The sequence below is a fragment of the Lingula anatina genome, chromosome 8 (genome assembly GCF_051362555.1).
Source record: "Lingula anatina isolate TDL-2025a chromosome 8, LinAna3.0, whole genome shotgun sequence".
NCBI classification, from domain to species: Eukaryota; Metazoa; Brachiopoda; class Lingulata; order Lingulida; family Lingulidae; genus Lingula; species Lingula anatina.
Window position 1 is genome coordinate 16,686,639 of NC_141774.1, and position 15,193 is coordinate 16,701,831.

At 33.6% G+C, this 15,193-nt stretch overlaps 1 protein-coding gene across 5 annotated transcripts in view; it reads left to right on the forward strand.

Annotated features, from left to right (window-relative positions):
- The window catches only part of LOC106172557 (dyslexia-associated protein KIAA0319-like protein), a 35,112-nt gene that overhangs the window by 9,602 nt on the left and 10,317 nt on the right, over positions 1-15,193 (forward strand). For 4 of the 5 annotated variants that reach the window (XM_013553328.3, XM_013553344.3, XM_013553352.3 and 1 more), the window contains 7 exons: positions 2,853-2,961; positions 11,285-11,326; positions 12,644-12,742; positions 13,331-13,431; positions 13,712-13,799; positions 14,171-14,260; positions 14,713-14,848. In XM_013553328.3, the coding sequence (XP_013408782.2) occupies positions 2,853-2,961; positions 11,285-11,326; positions 12,644-12,742; positions 13,331-13,431; positions 13,712-13,799; positions 14,171-14,260; positions 14,713-14,848 (665 nt within the window). The remainder of the gene's footprint in view (positions 1-2,852; positions 2,962-11,284; positions 11,327-12,643; positions 12,743-13,330; positions 13,432-13,711; positions 13,800-14,170; positions 14,261-14,712; positions 14,849-15,193) is intronic. The other variant, XM_013553335.3, reaches the window with a different exon arrangement.

The window sequence follows — 15,193 nt, forward strand, 5'->3', positions numbered from 1 at the left end:
CATGGAGTGGGTGTTTGGATAATTTGTGTCTATTGTGTAGGATATTGGTGTCCGGTTACCTTTGGATATTTTTTTACCTGAGTGTTTATTGGAAAGATATTTTTATTCCTTGGCGGATGATGAGAACAAAAGACGCAGATGTGGTGAATCTAGCAGACATGAGTGTGTCTGAGTCCATTGTTCATGATGTCCATTGTGTTATAAATTACATACTTAGGGTCTTCATCAGCAAGGTGAATGCTGTGTTTACTTGTCAGTGTACTTCACACTGTGGTGTATTTATTACCAAAAAAAATAGATTGGCAGATGTTCTTAAAGAGTCGGATTAATAATGTAATCTTGTACTATAAGAACCAGTTAAGAAGAGAATTTGATGTATTAAACCATGTTTAAAGATTGCACATATGATTCTATAAATTATTATTAAAAAATAATAACAAATGGCATCCAAAAATTAATCTCAAATTTTCTTTGTCTTAAAAGCTAATGAGAGACAACAACTTAAAATGATAGAAATGTTTAATTGTGCAAGAATATAAGTACTTTCTATGCTCTAAAACAATGTGATTATGTTAGGCTTTAATATGTTTGACCTTTCATCTGCTTAAATTGGACATTTATGTCAGGATGTCTAGATGATGTCCTTGTGGCTGTATGGCAAAATTTTTATGTTTATTTCAGACTGGTCAAATTGACCCAGCATTATTGCACGGAAATTGTGTTTTAATTTTTCCAATTGCATGATAATTAGTATATATAGTAGACCCCTATATCTGCTGTGGAGTGATATATGGTGTTTTTTTTTTCTTTTTTTTTTTGCTCAGATGACTTAATGCATTTTGTCACCTTTTGTATTTTTGTTTATTTTGTGTAATTATAGACAAGGTTCAAATGACAAATATTTTAAAAATTGTAATTAAAGCTTAAAGGTACATACGAACCGAGCATCGGTGGAGTGTGGATTCCTAGTAACACATGTAAACCACTTCTACTAGATTCTTATATGACTCAAATAATTTCGACATGCCAAGGGATAAACTGAATAGATCACTCGATCGGCCATAAAAGACCTTTAGACTGCTCCTTTCTTTAAATTTATGGTTGTAAATTTAACCTACTTCCGTGACCTACTTTCCTGCCCCATTGACATACAGCTTAGAATGCCAGCAGAAAAATCTGTTCAAACATCACTTTGGGGTAAAATTAAACAATGCCTTTTGGTAATTCTCTTAGTTATACTACTTGTAACTATATGCTGGCATTTGGTTGGTTTTTGTGACAAAAAATTGACTTTGTATGCATCTTTAAGGAAATGTCAAATATCTATCTGACACTGTCTACAATTTGGCATTAATTTGATATGAAAAGGTAAATTGACTATGCACAAGTTATGTGTACTGTATATACTTGAGTAGCATCCATGCCATCTGCCAAATTATTGTTGCTGCCTCATAACAGACACTAAAGATACTAAAACAATTAGCTGCTTTAATTAATTATTTACCTCCCTCCCCTCCCCACCCCCCCACCCCCCCAAAAAAAAAAAAAAAATTCTGAAATTTACATTTAATTTCACTGATTTTTATTTACAAAATCTTAAGGCTGTATCCATCATTTGTCCTTACCACAAGACTTAGGGATGTTTATATACAATCTTGCATAATTTATTAAAATAGATGCTATTTAAGATGAAAGGAAGGCTGTAGAATACCAGCATCCTGAAGTGAATTCAGAACCATTTACTCTAAAACCATTTTTACATTAAGGGGCCCTTGAGATGAGTTAGTGCGTATAAATTCTGAGGGGACTCTTGCTGAATACAATCAGATTAACAGACTATCATGCCTACTGGTGTTGAGTAAAGTACAGAAAAGCTGGTGATTATGCAGGTGGGATGAAAATGAGAGGAGGCATATTAGGGACCATTCCCACAGATACTTGGATCGATCTATCTCCCTGGGGAGTCTCACTAAATTGCTGTCAACTTGGCTGGCTTAAATGTCTGTCACGCCTAAAAAGCTGTTAGGGGGTAATTATCTTTATCCTAGCTGATTCGGTAGGCCTGACAGACATTTAAGCCAATTAGTTGATAACAATTCAATGAGACTCCCCAGGGAGTTACATCGATCCAGATGGATCGATCTATGTATGGGATCCTAGTTTTAATTTATTTATCTGAGTTCTCTGAGAAGTAAGAATGCACATGGACCAAACTCATCCTGAACATCCCCTAACCCTCAGCAAAGTGGAGCTTGATTGCATTTCCCACCTCCCTTTCTATTAAGCCAGAGCTGCACTTTAATTCCTCAGGTGGTTTACAGCTGAGCTGGTGGCTCTGGGCTAACTGTAGTTAGGGAAAAATTGAGACAAACACCTTAAACCAATTAGAAGTCAGCTCTTATGGAAAAAGTAAAATATTGCAGTGCTTATCAACAAATTTATCATTGATGTACCTTGAAATATTTAATCAGATTGGCATATAGTGTCCAAAATTTAATTACTTGTAATGATTTCTAATCTTGGAAAATCAAGTCAACTAATTATGTTATTATTCATTATTTATTGGTGAGATATTGCAGTATAAATACAGCGAGTCAGTTGTCGTTATTATCGTTTCTGAAATGGTGAAACCGATGTGAATGCGTCCCACAAACCATCATGCTGGTATGCTAACTGTGTGGATCTGTATGAATTAAAAACCCAATGTCAAGTTAATTGGAACAGCAGGTGCCTTTTCTAAGATGAAAACCAGTCTGTTATTATCATAACATGAAGATCAAATCATGGAAGAAGAGACCAGGGGAGAAGAATGCGGCTTCTTGACATTAAGAACCCTGTTGTTTATTTTACAGACAACAACAGTAGCAGCACTTGCAGCAGCAACAGTGACATTGCCATTGAGTGTTAATGCCAGTTCTACTGCAGTAAATGTGTCAACAACAACACTGCCGACAACAACATGTGAGTATTTGTGTTCTTGTCACTGATCAGTGTGAAATATACATTGGTAATTGTTTGAGCTGATACAGGGGATTGTTTCACAGTAAGACAAAATTCATTGGGCTTAGCTTAGACTGCCGAAATCAGATAGTCAGCTGTTCCTTTAAAAAATGGTCTAATTTATTTATTTATTTATTTTTTTATTATTCTGTTGTAAAAAAAAAAAGGATTGAAGTTATCTGAATTTGTATTATTTGCTCATACAAAAGAGGAAATTTTAAAGCTTCCTCTTTACTCATCCCTGATTATATATAAAAGGAATATATTGAATTTGACAGCAATAATGAATACTTTGATTAAGTGTTTAGAAATATTTGAAGAAATAGGAAATAACAGATTAAAGGAATGATTTTCCTTTCTTTGTATTTATAAGATTACAGAGAAGTCGTGATGAAAAAAAGAGGCATGGTCTTTATTAAAAGGATTTCAAATAAAGACCTGATTTTCTCAAATTATGATTTTCATTATTATCATTATAATGTTTTAGCACTCTCAAATCTCAGCCTTAATTTCACTGATAAGATTTGACAATATTGATGAACGCTTTGATAAAAATATGTGCTGTGGGTGTGAGGGAATGAAAATAAAAATCAGAAGGAAGATTTATTTATTCCTGATGATTTTTAATAAGATTGTAGAAAGCTAAAGATGGGTAAAGTGGAATGTCTTTTATTGGAAAAATTCATTTAGCAAAACCACACTTAACCAAGTGGGTTGTGGATGTTAAATGATGACGTCAATCAAAATATTTTTAATACCAATAATCAAAGAAATAAAGTATCTAATTTAATATCAATGTCAAAATGTCACTGTGCGTCAAAATGTCGCTATCTCTGACATATTTTGACGTAAATCAAGATAATTCTGATACCAGTAATGCAAATACAAAGCCCTAAGAACGGTGGCAAATTGGTGCTTGAGGAATAGCACAAGTGAAACCTTTATTATGTGAGATTTAACTGATGGGTAGTTGCTGGGGACTATTGAATGTGTTGTATGTACAGTAATTAAGTTTTTGAGTGCAGATGGAGTTGGGTTCTATTTTTCTTGCAGTGACCAATAGTTGATTGTTGTAATTAGTATCTAATAAAAATTGCACCACGTACTAATGCACATCTAGCAAAGCAATACATTTAGTATATTATACATAAAACACTGCACTATCATCATTGAAGTTGCTCTAGTGAAGATTGACAGTATGCATACTTCCTTAAAACTCGTATGTATTTGCTTTAAATGTTTTTTATTTAATGTACACTTGTATATATTTTTAATTAATTATATAAATATATATTGAAATTCACTGTTTTTATTTACTCCGCATATTTCTTTTTTTTCCATATATTTTAATTTTGATTCTATAAACTGTTAATAAAATCTGTCAAATTTTTTCATACAGTTAAGGTTATAATTATTATTATTATTATTATTATTATTGATTAAAGCCCCAGGGGCCAGGTTAATCAAAGATTATCAATTTGATTTACATCATTTGTGACCCCTCTCTCTCCTCCCAAACTTCCCAAAATCTTGTTTGATTATTTGCCAAGTCCAGAGACTATGTGCAATCTGCAAGGAATTCCCAACCTACCTCCATTCAATTTTTATGTGCATTTAAGACTGCATGCTTATGTAGCATGATTGATATAATTGTGCTTTGCCTGTCTGTTTTCAAACTTATGTCACAGAACATTGCAATATGTATGAGACAATGCTATGATAGTCACATAGGGACCATTCCCACAGATATTTGGATCAATCTATCTCCATGGGGAGCCTCACTAAGTTACTATCAACTGAACCGGCTTAAATGTCTGTCACACCTAGTAAAACTGTTAGGGGGTAATTATCTTTACCCCCTGGCTGATTCGGTAGGCATGACAGACATTTTAGCTGGTTAAGTTGATAGTAATTTAATGAGACTCCCCAGGGAGTTGGACCGATCCAGATGGATTAATCTAGGCATGGGAACCCAGTCAGAGACATCTCATGGATCAAATTGTTCTTCAATTTCTTCTCATCTGACTTGGCTGATTTCACTATTCAAGTGGTACCCTATGGTGATGCAACTGTACCAGTACATTCTGGGAAATTGGGACCTAATAGCTTGACTATTACATAAGAGAGTCATCTTAACAAATCCCTTCACTTGACATGGCCAATTCATCAACTTCAGCAAGTAGCGAAATTTGTACAGCTATATCACTAAAGTATAACACTTGATGTGACAATAACCAATGAGTCATTTGTTGAAGGATGATTTAATAACCCATTTATTTATAATGATTCTGTACAGTCATGGTATTTGAAAAAATAAAGATTAAAGATTAACTCATCTCTGTGCTGGTATTGTAACAAAATGATATAATTTGCCAATATGTGGTATATTTCTCTTTGAATGTTTGCAGAATGTTTCAGTTAGCATATGGTAACTGCTGAATATATTTGAATAAAATGAATTAGTAACCTCCATCCTCTCCAAGTGAAAAAACAAATATGCTTTGCTAGTAAAACTTAAGATTTTGATAAAAAAAAGTTTTGAAGAGTGAGTTGGCTTTGTGCAAGAAAATACATCATTGTGAATGTCTGAAAATGATATATCTTTAAAAAAAAATGTATTTGAAATTTTCTATTAATTTGAATACAGCTGTGTGAAAAAAAAGGCACATTGTATCATTTTGTTATTCTTGCATTTTTTTTTCGCAATCAGCGTAGTTTTACATTAGAAAAACTGTCTGTATTATTACCTTATTACGCCACCAAGCCAATGTCTGCATTGCACTGGATACACTCAAGTGACAGGAGACATTCAATGACATTACATTCAAGCAACAATGACAGTATGTCATTACTGTGACAGTTAAGTCTGTTTTAATGTGACAGATCATTGTGGCCTTTCTGCAAGCTGTTGCTGTATAATATCATATCATATAATACTAGTAGTTGTTTTAGTTAGTAATGTGTGGTACTCATAAAGTAACCTTGCACTTTTGTGACAAAATTTGAAGATCATACCATCCTGCTTGTCAGCATGTGTGAGGCATTCTTAGACCATTAGAGTGAACTTGCTACATAAAAGGAGATTGATACTCATCACCAGGGGTGTACATGGGTCCTTCAGGATTTTAGTGTGCCTTATGGGGGGTGGGGCTGCCACTTTGGGAGGATGATTTTTTCCTTTCACATAGAGATTATTTTCATTAAAGGTTACCTTCTTATTGTATTAAGGTTTATTATTGAGCAAAACGATAAAAATTGCCATATCTCTGGCCATAATTTAAAGGTAGTTTTAGCAGTTTCACTCATTTCCAGCCATTGCCAGATACAGACTTACAGGTTCCAAAGAACTGCCCTATTGGCCTGTAAAAGTCCAGCTGCATCTAAGTTTGACACCAGCTTCTTTGCATTTTTCAAGTTGGGGTCAATTTGCGGGGAGGGGTAAAATGAATCACCCTAAACTCCCCCCTCCCAACCCTATTTGAAATTGCTTTCAACATGCCTGAGATATGACAGTATAGTAATTACATTAATTGCACCATTATGCCTCTGTAGCTTTAATCATCACAAAGCAGTGCTCTGGCTTGACTACAAATATTATCATCACACATCGCTGCTTCTTTTTTATGTACAGACACAGATGTGTCTGTACATATAGCCATCATCTGCGTCTGTCGTCGCCGTCGCCGTCGTCGCTGTCGCCGTCGTCGCCGTCGCCGTGCACTTTTACCGATAACACGATAAGTGGAAAACCATTTTGCCTTTTGATTTGAAACTTGCAGAACTGATGAATATTCATAATACGCAGGTCAAGTTCGAAAATCAGCATGATCGGGTCACTCTTAGGGAATTTATGCTGTTTTTTCACTTTTTTCAACATATATGCAGCACCGATAACACGATAAGTAGAAAACCATTGTACCTTATGACTTGAAACTTACAGAACTGATGAATATTCATAATATGCAGGTCAAGTTCGAAAATCGGCATGATTGGGCCATTTTTAGGGAATTTATGCTGTTTTTTCACTTTTTCAGCATATATGCAGCACCGATAACACAGTAAGTGGAAAACCATTTTACCTTTTGGCTTGAAACTTACAGAACTGATGAAAATTCTTAATGCGCAGGTCAAGTTCGAAAATCAGCATGATTGGGCCATTTTTAGGGAATTTATGCTGTTTTTTCACTTTTCAATATAAATGCAACACTGATAACACAATATAAGAAAAACGGAATGGCCAATTGGCATTATATTCACAGGAGTGGTCAATCTTACTAAAACGCAGGTTGAGTTTGAAAATCAGCATAATTGGGCCATTATTTTAGAAGTTATACTGTTTTTTCACATTTCCTCAGATTCAATTATTAGGCATGTTAACAGTCTCATTATTGAACTAATTAGATGCGTAAAAGTGTTTGTTTGATATTTCCTGCATCTTTACAACATTGTTAGTTGATTATGTAAAAAAACATGGTAAACTTGTTATCATGTATTGTGTAATAAAGTGTCAAAAATGGAAATAAACTCATATCATTGCAGTTTGTCAGATTCAATCATCCACTATGTTCAGAATCTCAGAATGGAGGAAATTGGACATTTAACACTGTTCTATTGATACTTTTCCCATCTCATCAATTTTCTTAGTTGGTCATATAAAAATGGCAGTAAAATGTTTATTTTGTTTTATGTTAAAAAAGTGTTAAAAATGGAAATAAACCCATTTCAGGACAGTGCTGTCTTGTTTATTTTGGCATTTTCAAGATGTGACTTTGAAGTTCCATGGGCCTGAAGACCTTTGCTTGTCATGTTTTCTGAATGTCCATGTTACTAATATTTTATTAATAACATCTGATGGTTATTATGCTGTTAAACATTATGTAACGTTGCATCAAAATTTGAAGAAACCCCTATTTAGGGCACTGCTCCTATGATGACCATTTAAGGGAAAACATGTCACTTGCTGTTCTCAAACTTACAAGAAAGAAACATGGGTCTAACATACAGCCTCAGTAGGCAATGCAGTCTGTTTGGTAAATTTCTCTGGCAGTTTTTTGTGAAAATTTAATTTTTCACTTATTGGCAATTTCAAGGTGCAACTTAGAACCTCCACAGGCTTGAAGACCCATACTAGTCACATTTTCTGAAAATCCATGACATGTATATTTTATTATTAAAAATTGATGGTCATTTTGCTGTTAAGCATTATGTAATGTTGCATCAAAATAGAAGAAAACACAATTTTTGGTGCTGCTGCCATGATGACCATTATGGGAAAACCGTGTTACTTATGATTGTGTATATATATATATATATATATATATATATATATATATCAAACTCAAAGATTAAAAGTTTGAATAGCAGCTTCTTTGGAATTATATTTACCTCTGCCAAGGAGGTTATATTTTCACCCCTGTTTGTCTGTCATCAACATAACTCAAAAAGTTATGTACCGATTTTGCTGAAATTTTCAGGAACTGTCAGAAGTGGGCCAAAGAGGACAATAATAATAATCAACAATTGCTGCCTTGTAGCTTTAAACCTACAGAACTGATAAATATTCATAATATGCAGGTCAAGTTCGAAAAATCAGCATGATCTGGCCATTTTTTAAAAAATTACTTGTTTTTTCACTTTTTCAGCATATATGCAGCACCAATAACACAATAAGTGGAAAACCATTTTACCCTTTGGCTTGAAACTTACAGAACTGATGAAAATTCTTAATACGCAGGTCAAGTTCGAAAATCAGCATGATCGGGTCATTTTTAGGGAATTTATGCTGTTTTTTCACTTTTTTCTACATATATGCAGCACCGATAACACAATAAGTGGAAAACCATTTTACCTTTTGGCTTGAAACTTACAGAACTGATGAATATTCATAATACACAGGTCAAGTTCGAAAATCAGCATGATTGGGTCATTTTTAGGGAATTTATGCTGTTTTTTCACTTTTTTCAGCATATATGCAGCACCGATAACATGATAAGTGGAAAACCATTTTACCTTTTGGCTTGAAACTTACAGAACTGATGAATATTCATAATATGCAGGTCAAGTTTGAAAATCAGCTTGATCGGGCCATTTTTATGGAAGTTATGCTATTTTTTCATTTTTTTTAGCATATATGCAACACTGATACACGATAAGTGAAAAACTGTTTTACCTTTTGGCTTGAAACTTACAGAACTGATGAATATTCATATTACATAGGCAAAGTTTGAAAATCAGCGTGATCGGACCAATTTTATGGAAGTTATGCTGTTTTTTTCACTTTTTTCAGCATGTATGCAATACCGCTAACGCATTTTAAGAAAAATCAATTGGCCAATTGTCTTGAAATTTACAGGGGAGATCAGTCTTACTGAAATACAGATGGAGTTTGAAAATGGTTCAGTTTTGGTGAAGTTATGCCTTTTTTTGTATATAAGTGGGTTTTTTTTCCTTTGATTTAATTCTTAGGCATGTTAACAATCTTCTCTGTGAACTAATTAAATATGTAAAGGTGTTCTTTTGACATTTTCTGCATCTTAACAATATTGTTAGTTGATTATATAAAAAAGATGGTTAATCTGTTATTGTGTATTATGTAACAAAAAGTCAAAAATGGAAATAATAATAAACTCATATTTTTACAGTTTGTCAGATTCAATCATTCACCATGTTCAGAATCTCAGAATGGAGCAAAATGGACATTTAAAATTGTTCTATTGATATTTTTCCTATGTCAGCAATTTTCTTAGTTGTTCATTTAAAAATGACAGTAAATTGATTATTTTGTTATATGAAAAAAAGATGTTGAAAATGGAAAGAAAATCAATTCAATACAGTTATCTTTTGTTTACATTTTAGCATTTTGAAAGTGTGACTCTGAACTTCCATGGCCTTGAAGACATTTCCATGTCACATTTTCTGTAAATCCATGATACTTTTATTTTATTATTAAAAATTGATGGTCATTATGTTATATTGCATAAAAGTTGAAGAAAACCCTAATTTTGGAAATGGCTGCCGGAATGACCATTAAGGAAAAACCATGTTACTTATGATACTCAAACTTACTGAGAAGTTTCGTAAGACTGATGTGCAGTTTGTGTTGGAAAATCAGTGTGATTGTTTTCTGTTTTGGAAGCAATGTAGCTCTATAGAGTGCTATATGGGGCTACTGCTTATGGATGGTGGTAATTGCCCCTTGGGGTAGTCACAAGCTAAATTCAGAGCTATAAAATCATTTGCCTAATTGATTTCCAAGTGCCCATTAAATAAGATTACATAAAACACACGCTGAGACTTCCCAGTAAAGTCCCATAGGTTAAGCTCTCTTAACTGTGTCACATAATTAGGAATCTATGATAATTATGCAGGTAAATGTTGTTTAATATTGCAAATAAGTTAACAAAACAAAACAAAAAAATAGATGAATAACAGTGTCTTATTATCCTCAAACACATTGGGGTTATTCATATCATGTTATTACAGCAAGATTAAAAGTTTGAATAGCAGCTTTAATGGGATATTTTTGTGTTTGCTTTTTAATTTTTTTTTTTTTCAAACACTGGCATTTTCAGCTCCCATCCACCTGAAGCTCTTCACATTTTCTGTATTTCCACATAAGCAGTTGCATTGGTTTTTATGTCTTTAAACATTATGTAATATTATTTTATGCACTGTCATCATTATTTAGATATTGGGATTTTCATTATGTGAATTTGGTCCTGAAACTGTAATCTTATTGCAGGGGTGGATTGAGGCCATCTTCTGGGTCTTTCAGATTTTAAAGTTCACATTGATGGGTATCTCTTTTTTCTGTTGGAAGACCATCAAAAATGTAGGATGGATCAACAAAGATAATTTGGAATACTGTCAGAAAATATCTCTGGATCAGCTCCTGTTATTGACGATGTCACCTGTTGTGCATGATTAAATTTCAGTGTTGATTGACAGTGCTATTGTAGGCATCAAAATTGACAAAATGAACCATTTTCTGCATTTTTATTTTGTGTTTTTGTCTGTACATTAGACAGCTTTGCTGCCTTGTTTTTTTTTTTCAGCCTTCTTATATTGAGTTCTGAATAGTGGTAAAATGTTTTTTTTTTTTTTTTTAATCTGGACCGCACTAGTCTGTACTAATATTCTGCTCTACACTATTATTAGACTGACAAGAAATTTTTTCAATGTTTTTACAATTCGGAACTCAAGAGTTACTTGTCATGATTTAGTGAATGTTTGCACTTTATGATATAGTGAGTGTTTGCATGTTAATGTTTCGCCATTATTACAGATCACTCAGTGGACGTTCCATCATCAACACACAAACCCAAAGGTGACATTAACACACCTTTTTTTAATTTTTCTTTTATTAATTTGAATTAATAATACTTAATGAATTGCATGACACAGTTTTTCTTATTTCTGGAGTGTTTTCACTTTGAAAGTCTGCAGCATGTGCAGTGTTTATTTATTTTTTGATTTGGTTTTTCGGTTGGTTTTGATTGAGGGGCATGAACTCATTAAGCATGTTTTTTTTTTTTTTTTTTTTTTTTCATTATTATTGTGGATTGCTGAGTTAATAAAGTAAATACAGTTCTGTTCCCAGTTGAGTTAGGTCAGCCTAACTCTGATCAACCCGTCTGAGCAGGGTTAGGATTATGATTATGATTAACTCACCCTAGGAAATCTATCTAACAACTTGTGAATAATATCTGAGGGGTGGGACAGAAAAAGGCTTAGACTGGGTTCCCACAGATTTAGATTGATCCATCTGGATCGACCTAACTCCCTGGGGATTCACGCTAAATTGCTGTCAGCTTCCAGAGACGAGCGTGCACAAAAGTTACAGCTTTTAGTAAGCGGGACAGACATTTAAGCTGGTTAGCTGACAGCAATCTAGTGAGACTCACCAGGGGGATAGATCGATCTAAATATCTGTGGGAATGGTCTCTTAGATTGTAAACTTGTGGTTAAGAAAATTTTCCAATGGCAATATTACCACAATTGTTTGTGGGGCAGAGGAGGGATTAGAACTGATACCCGTGGTTAGAAATCATAATCTTAATCACCTGATCTGCTCAGATTGCAAATACTAGATTTGGTGAATAATGTTTGACACAAAGAACCCCTGCATATAATAGTGTACAATAACTCTTCTAAACCCTTGTATTGGTTAATTCATCCAAGCATTAACTCAAGAACAGGTGCCATAGAAGGCATTAAATTGGGAAATAGAGTAAGTTGATGGATGGGGATAGTTAAGTATATATTGTAGACTTCATTTTACCTTTTGGTTCGTATACTGTATATTTAGTGTGGTCTTAAATTGGCACACATAGACATATAGATAAATATGGGAAATTATTGGTAATATTGGAATTATATTGAAATGTAGGAAGAGTCAGAAAGATATTTTTATGACGTGTCAGCCTATTTTAAATATTTTTTCATTTCTAGACGCTATTTGTGTGAAACTCTTTTTGTCATGGATATGCTTTGGAGATTACTTCTAATTTTGTTCAGTCACTGGATTATTATACATTGTATATAATTGCTCCCTGATACAGATCCACAACGTAGGTGTCACTCTTTTCAAGACGAGCCTAATTGTACAATTTTGTTCATTTATGTATTGAATCTCTTCTCACAGTGCTCCCCCTTGTGGTGTCGGCTGGAACTAACAAGGACATTCAGCTGCCAGAGAATTCTGTGACCCTTACAGCATTTGCCTTGCCTAAAGCCACCAAAGGTAAGTACAAATAATGCTATATTGAACAATAGGGGCACATTGTTCTATTGTGGTTGGAACAGGGATGCTGTAGTTCAGCAAAATTTGGATATAAATAATATAAAAATCGGTGACTAGTGGTACCAATGCTAACTCACTTAAATCCACTTGATGCCTTTTCTCTTTGTGCCCATTTATAACTGTACTGCCTTTAGAAGATTTAGTATTATTATTTACTCGTCATGCTTTACAGATTGACAATAACATTTTTAGTATTTCCAGTTTTTTAATTTCCTTCCAAGTATGTTAATATGTTATGAGAGTAATAGGCATTATTTCTGAGAGTACAATTGAAATGTTGAAGGAATACATTTTTGTATCTTTCATTGTGGTAGATGTGACATACCACACAGCTCATCTCATCTCAAACAATTGCTGTTATAAAACACAAAAAAATATTTTGATTGGTGTGAACCAGCAATGTTGATTTAGCATTCTAAAAATTTAGTTGGTTTCTTGTCAGTTACTACTTTTTAGTGTCTAAAATGATAAATCATGAGAAAAATAGTGAACTGTTTGAAGAATTGTATTAATTACCATACCTTCCAGGAGAGAAGTATAAATATGAGTGGTCCATGGAGTCAGGACCCAGGGGGTCAGAGTCAGGGAAGATGGTGGGAAAGAACACGCCTACTCTTCAGCTCACGGAGGTAGGAAAAATACAAGTGATGACTTGCAAAATTGTTCTTTTACAAAAATGCTTTTGTGTAAATCATATGTGCAAAGTATACTTTTCAATTTGATGTGGAAGTACAAGTACTCACTAGCATATAACATTTTCAAATTGTTTTTCATAAATTTTATTGCAAATCTTACACTTATAGTCAATTCATTAAAATTTTGTACAACTTATGTACACTGTACTATTGGTGTTAAAGGATTTGTGAAGGTTGTCTTCATAATATTAGTGTTTCTTCTTGTCTTTACTAGCTGATAGCTGGCCTGTACGAATTCAAAGTAACCGTGACAGGAGAGGCAAAATATGGAGAAGGTCACGTCAATGTCACCGTGCTTCCACGTAAGGTTTTGATTTGTCAGACATTAAGAAATGTCTCAAATGATTTCATGAAGCAAGAGTCATGTTAGTCTGTAAAATTTAGTTGTTCAAAATACTAAAAAGTTTGCCGAATTGACTTAGTTACTTAATGAAAATGTAAGTTTGTTCACAAAGGGATGAATAAAGTTAAAATTTCCAATTTTGCTATAGATGTTTGGTTATTTGGTTTTAAGATAGTTTGACATCTTTGAGTGAGGGGAGCCAAGTTCTATGCCTTTGTAACAGTTACTCTGAACAGTTTACTTGACAGTTGTTGGATCCTTCAGATCAGGAAGTACTTGATCAGAAAAAAAAGGAAAGAAATTTTAACAAGGGATTATTTTTCATTCCAGCCAAGCGTAAGAATACGCCCCCAGTTGCTGTGATTAAACCAGCCAGTCAACGCATTGAGCTACCCAACAGTGCCATACTGGACGGCTCAGGTAAGTCGGAGATCTTACCTTGGTATAAACCTTTAGAGAGATCTTAGAGATATCTTAGGCCTTATTCAGTGAAAAAGTTTAGTCTATCACTTGCAGTTTGTCTAAACTTTAAGACCAAAATGAGCCTGCTTTCATCCAAGATGAACTGCAGTATTCCAATCAAATGATATATTGTGTCACTTTTAAAAACATGCCAAGAACAATTTGTATTGAAAAGGTAATAGTAGTAGCAGAAGTAGTATTAGTAGTTATTAAGTAATAATTTACATTAAATTAAAATTGATTGATATTAAATAAGTCATGAAGAAATGAAATGCTTTGTGCTTTTCAGTTTTTTATCCCTATGAATGAATTACCATATTGTAAATGATAAGTCAGAGATGCTATTCTTTTAGACTTAGTAAGATGAATCCTTCATTGACCATTAAAATTTCTTCTATTTTCCATTCCAGGTAGTAAAGATGATGACAAAATAGTCAGTTATTATTGGGAAGAGGTTAGTGGTCCACTGGAGTCCTCAGATTTCAAAGACAGCGACAAACCTCTCCTCTCCCTGAAGAATTTGTCACCTGGAGAATACAAGTTTAAGTGAGTAGAGCCTATCATATTGATATGTATAGAATAGATCATATACTGTGCTTGATTAGGTTAGGGGAATTCTGAATTGAATGTGTATAGATGAAATAAATTTATAAATGACAATTTTAATTATGATTTTAATTATTTGAAGATAAATAGATTTGATGATTGAGCAGAATTTTTGAAAACACTCCAGTTGCAGATGCTCAGCAGAATTCATGTCATTTACAACCATAAAAAATCTGATCAGCTTCACCTAATGTGGACATTTTTTTCAGACTATATTGACAGCATTGGTCTGTGGCAAATACCAGTAAAATTTAAATTAAATTTAAAAAATTTAAAGTAAAATTG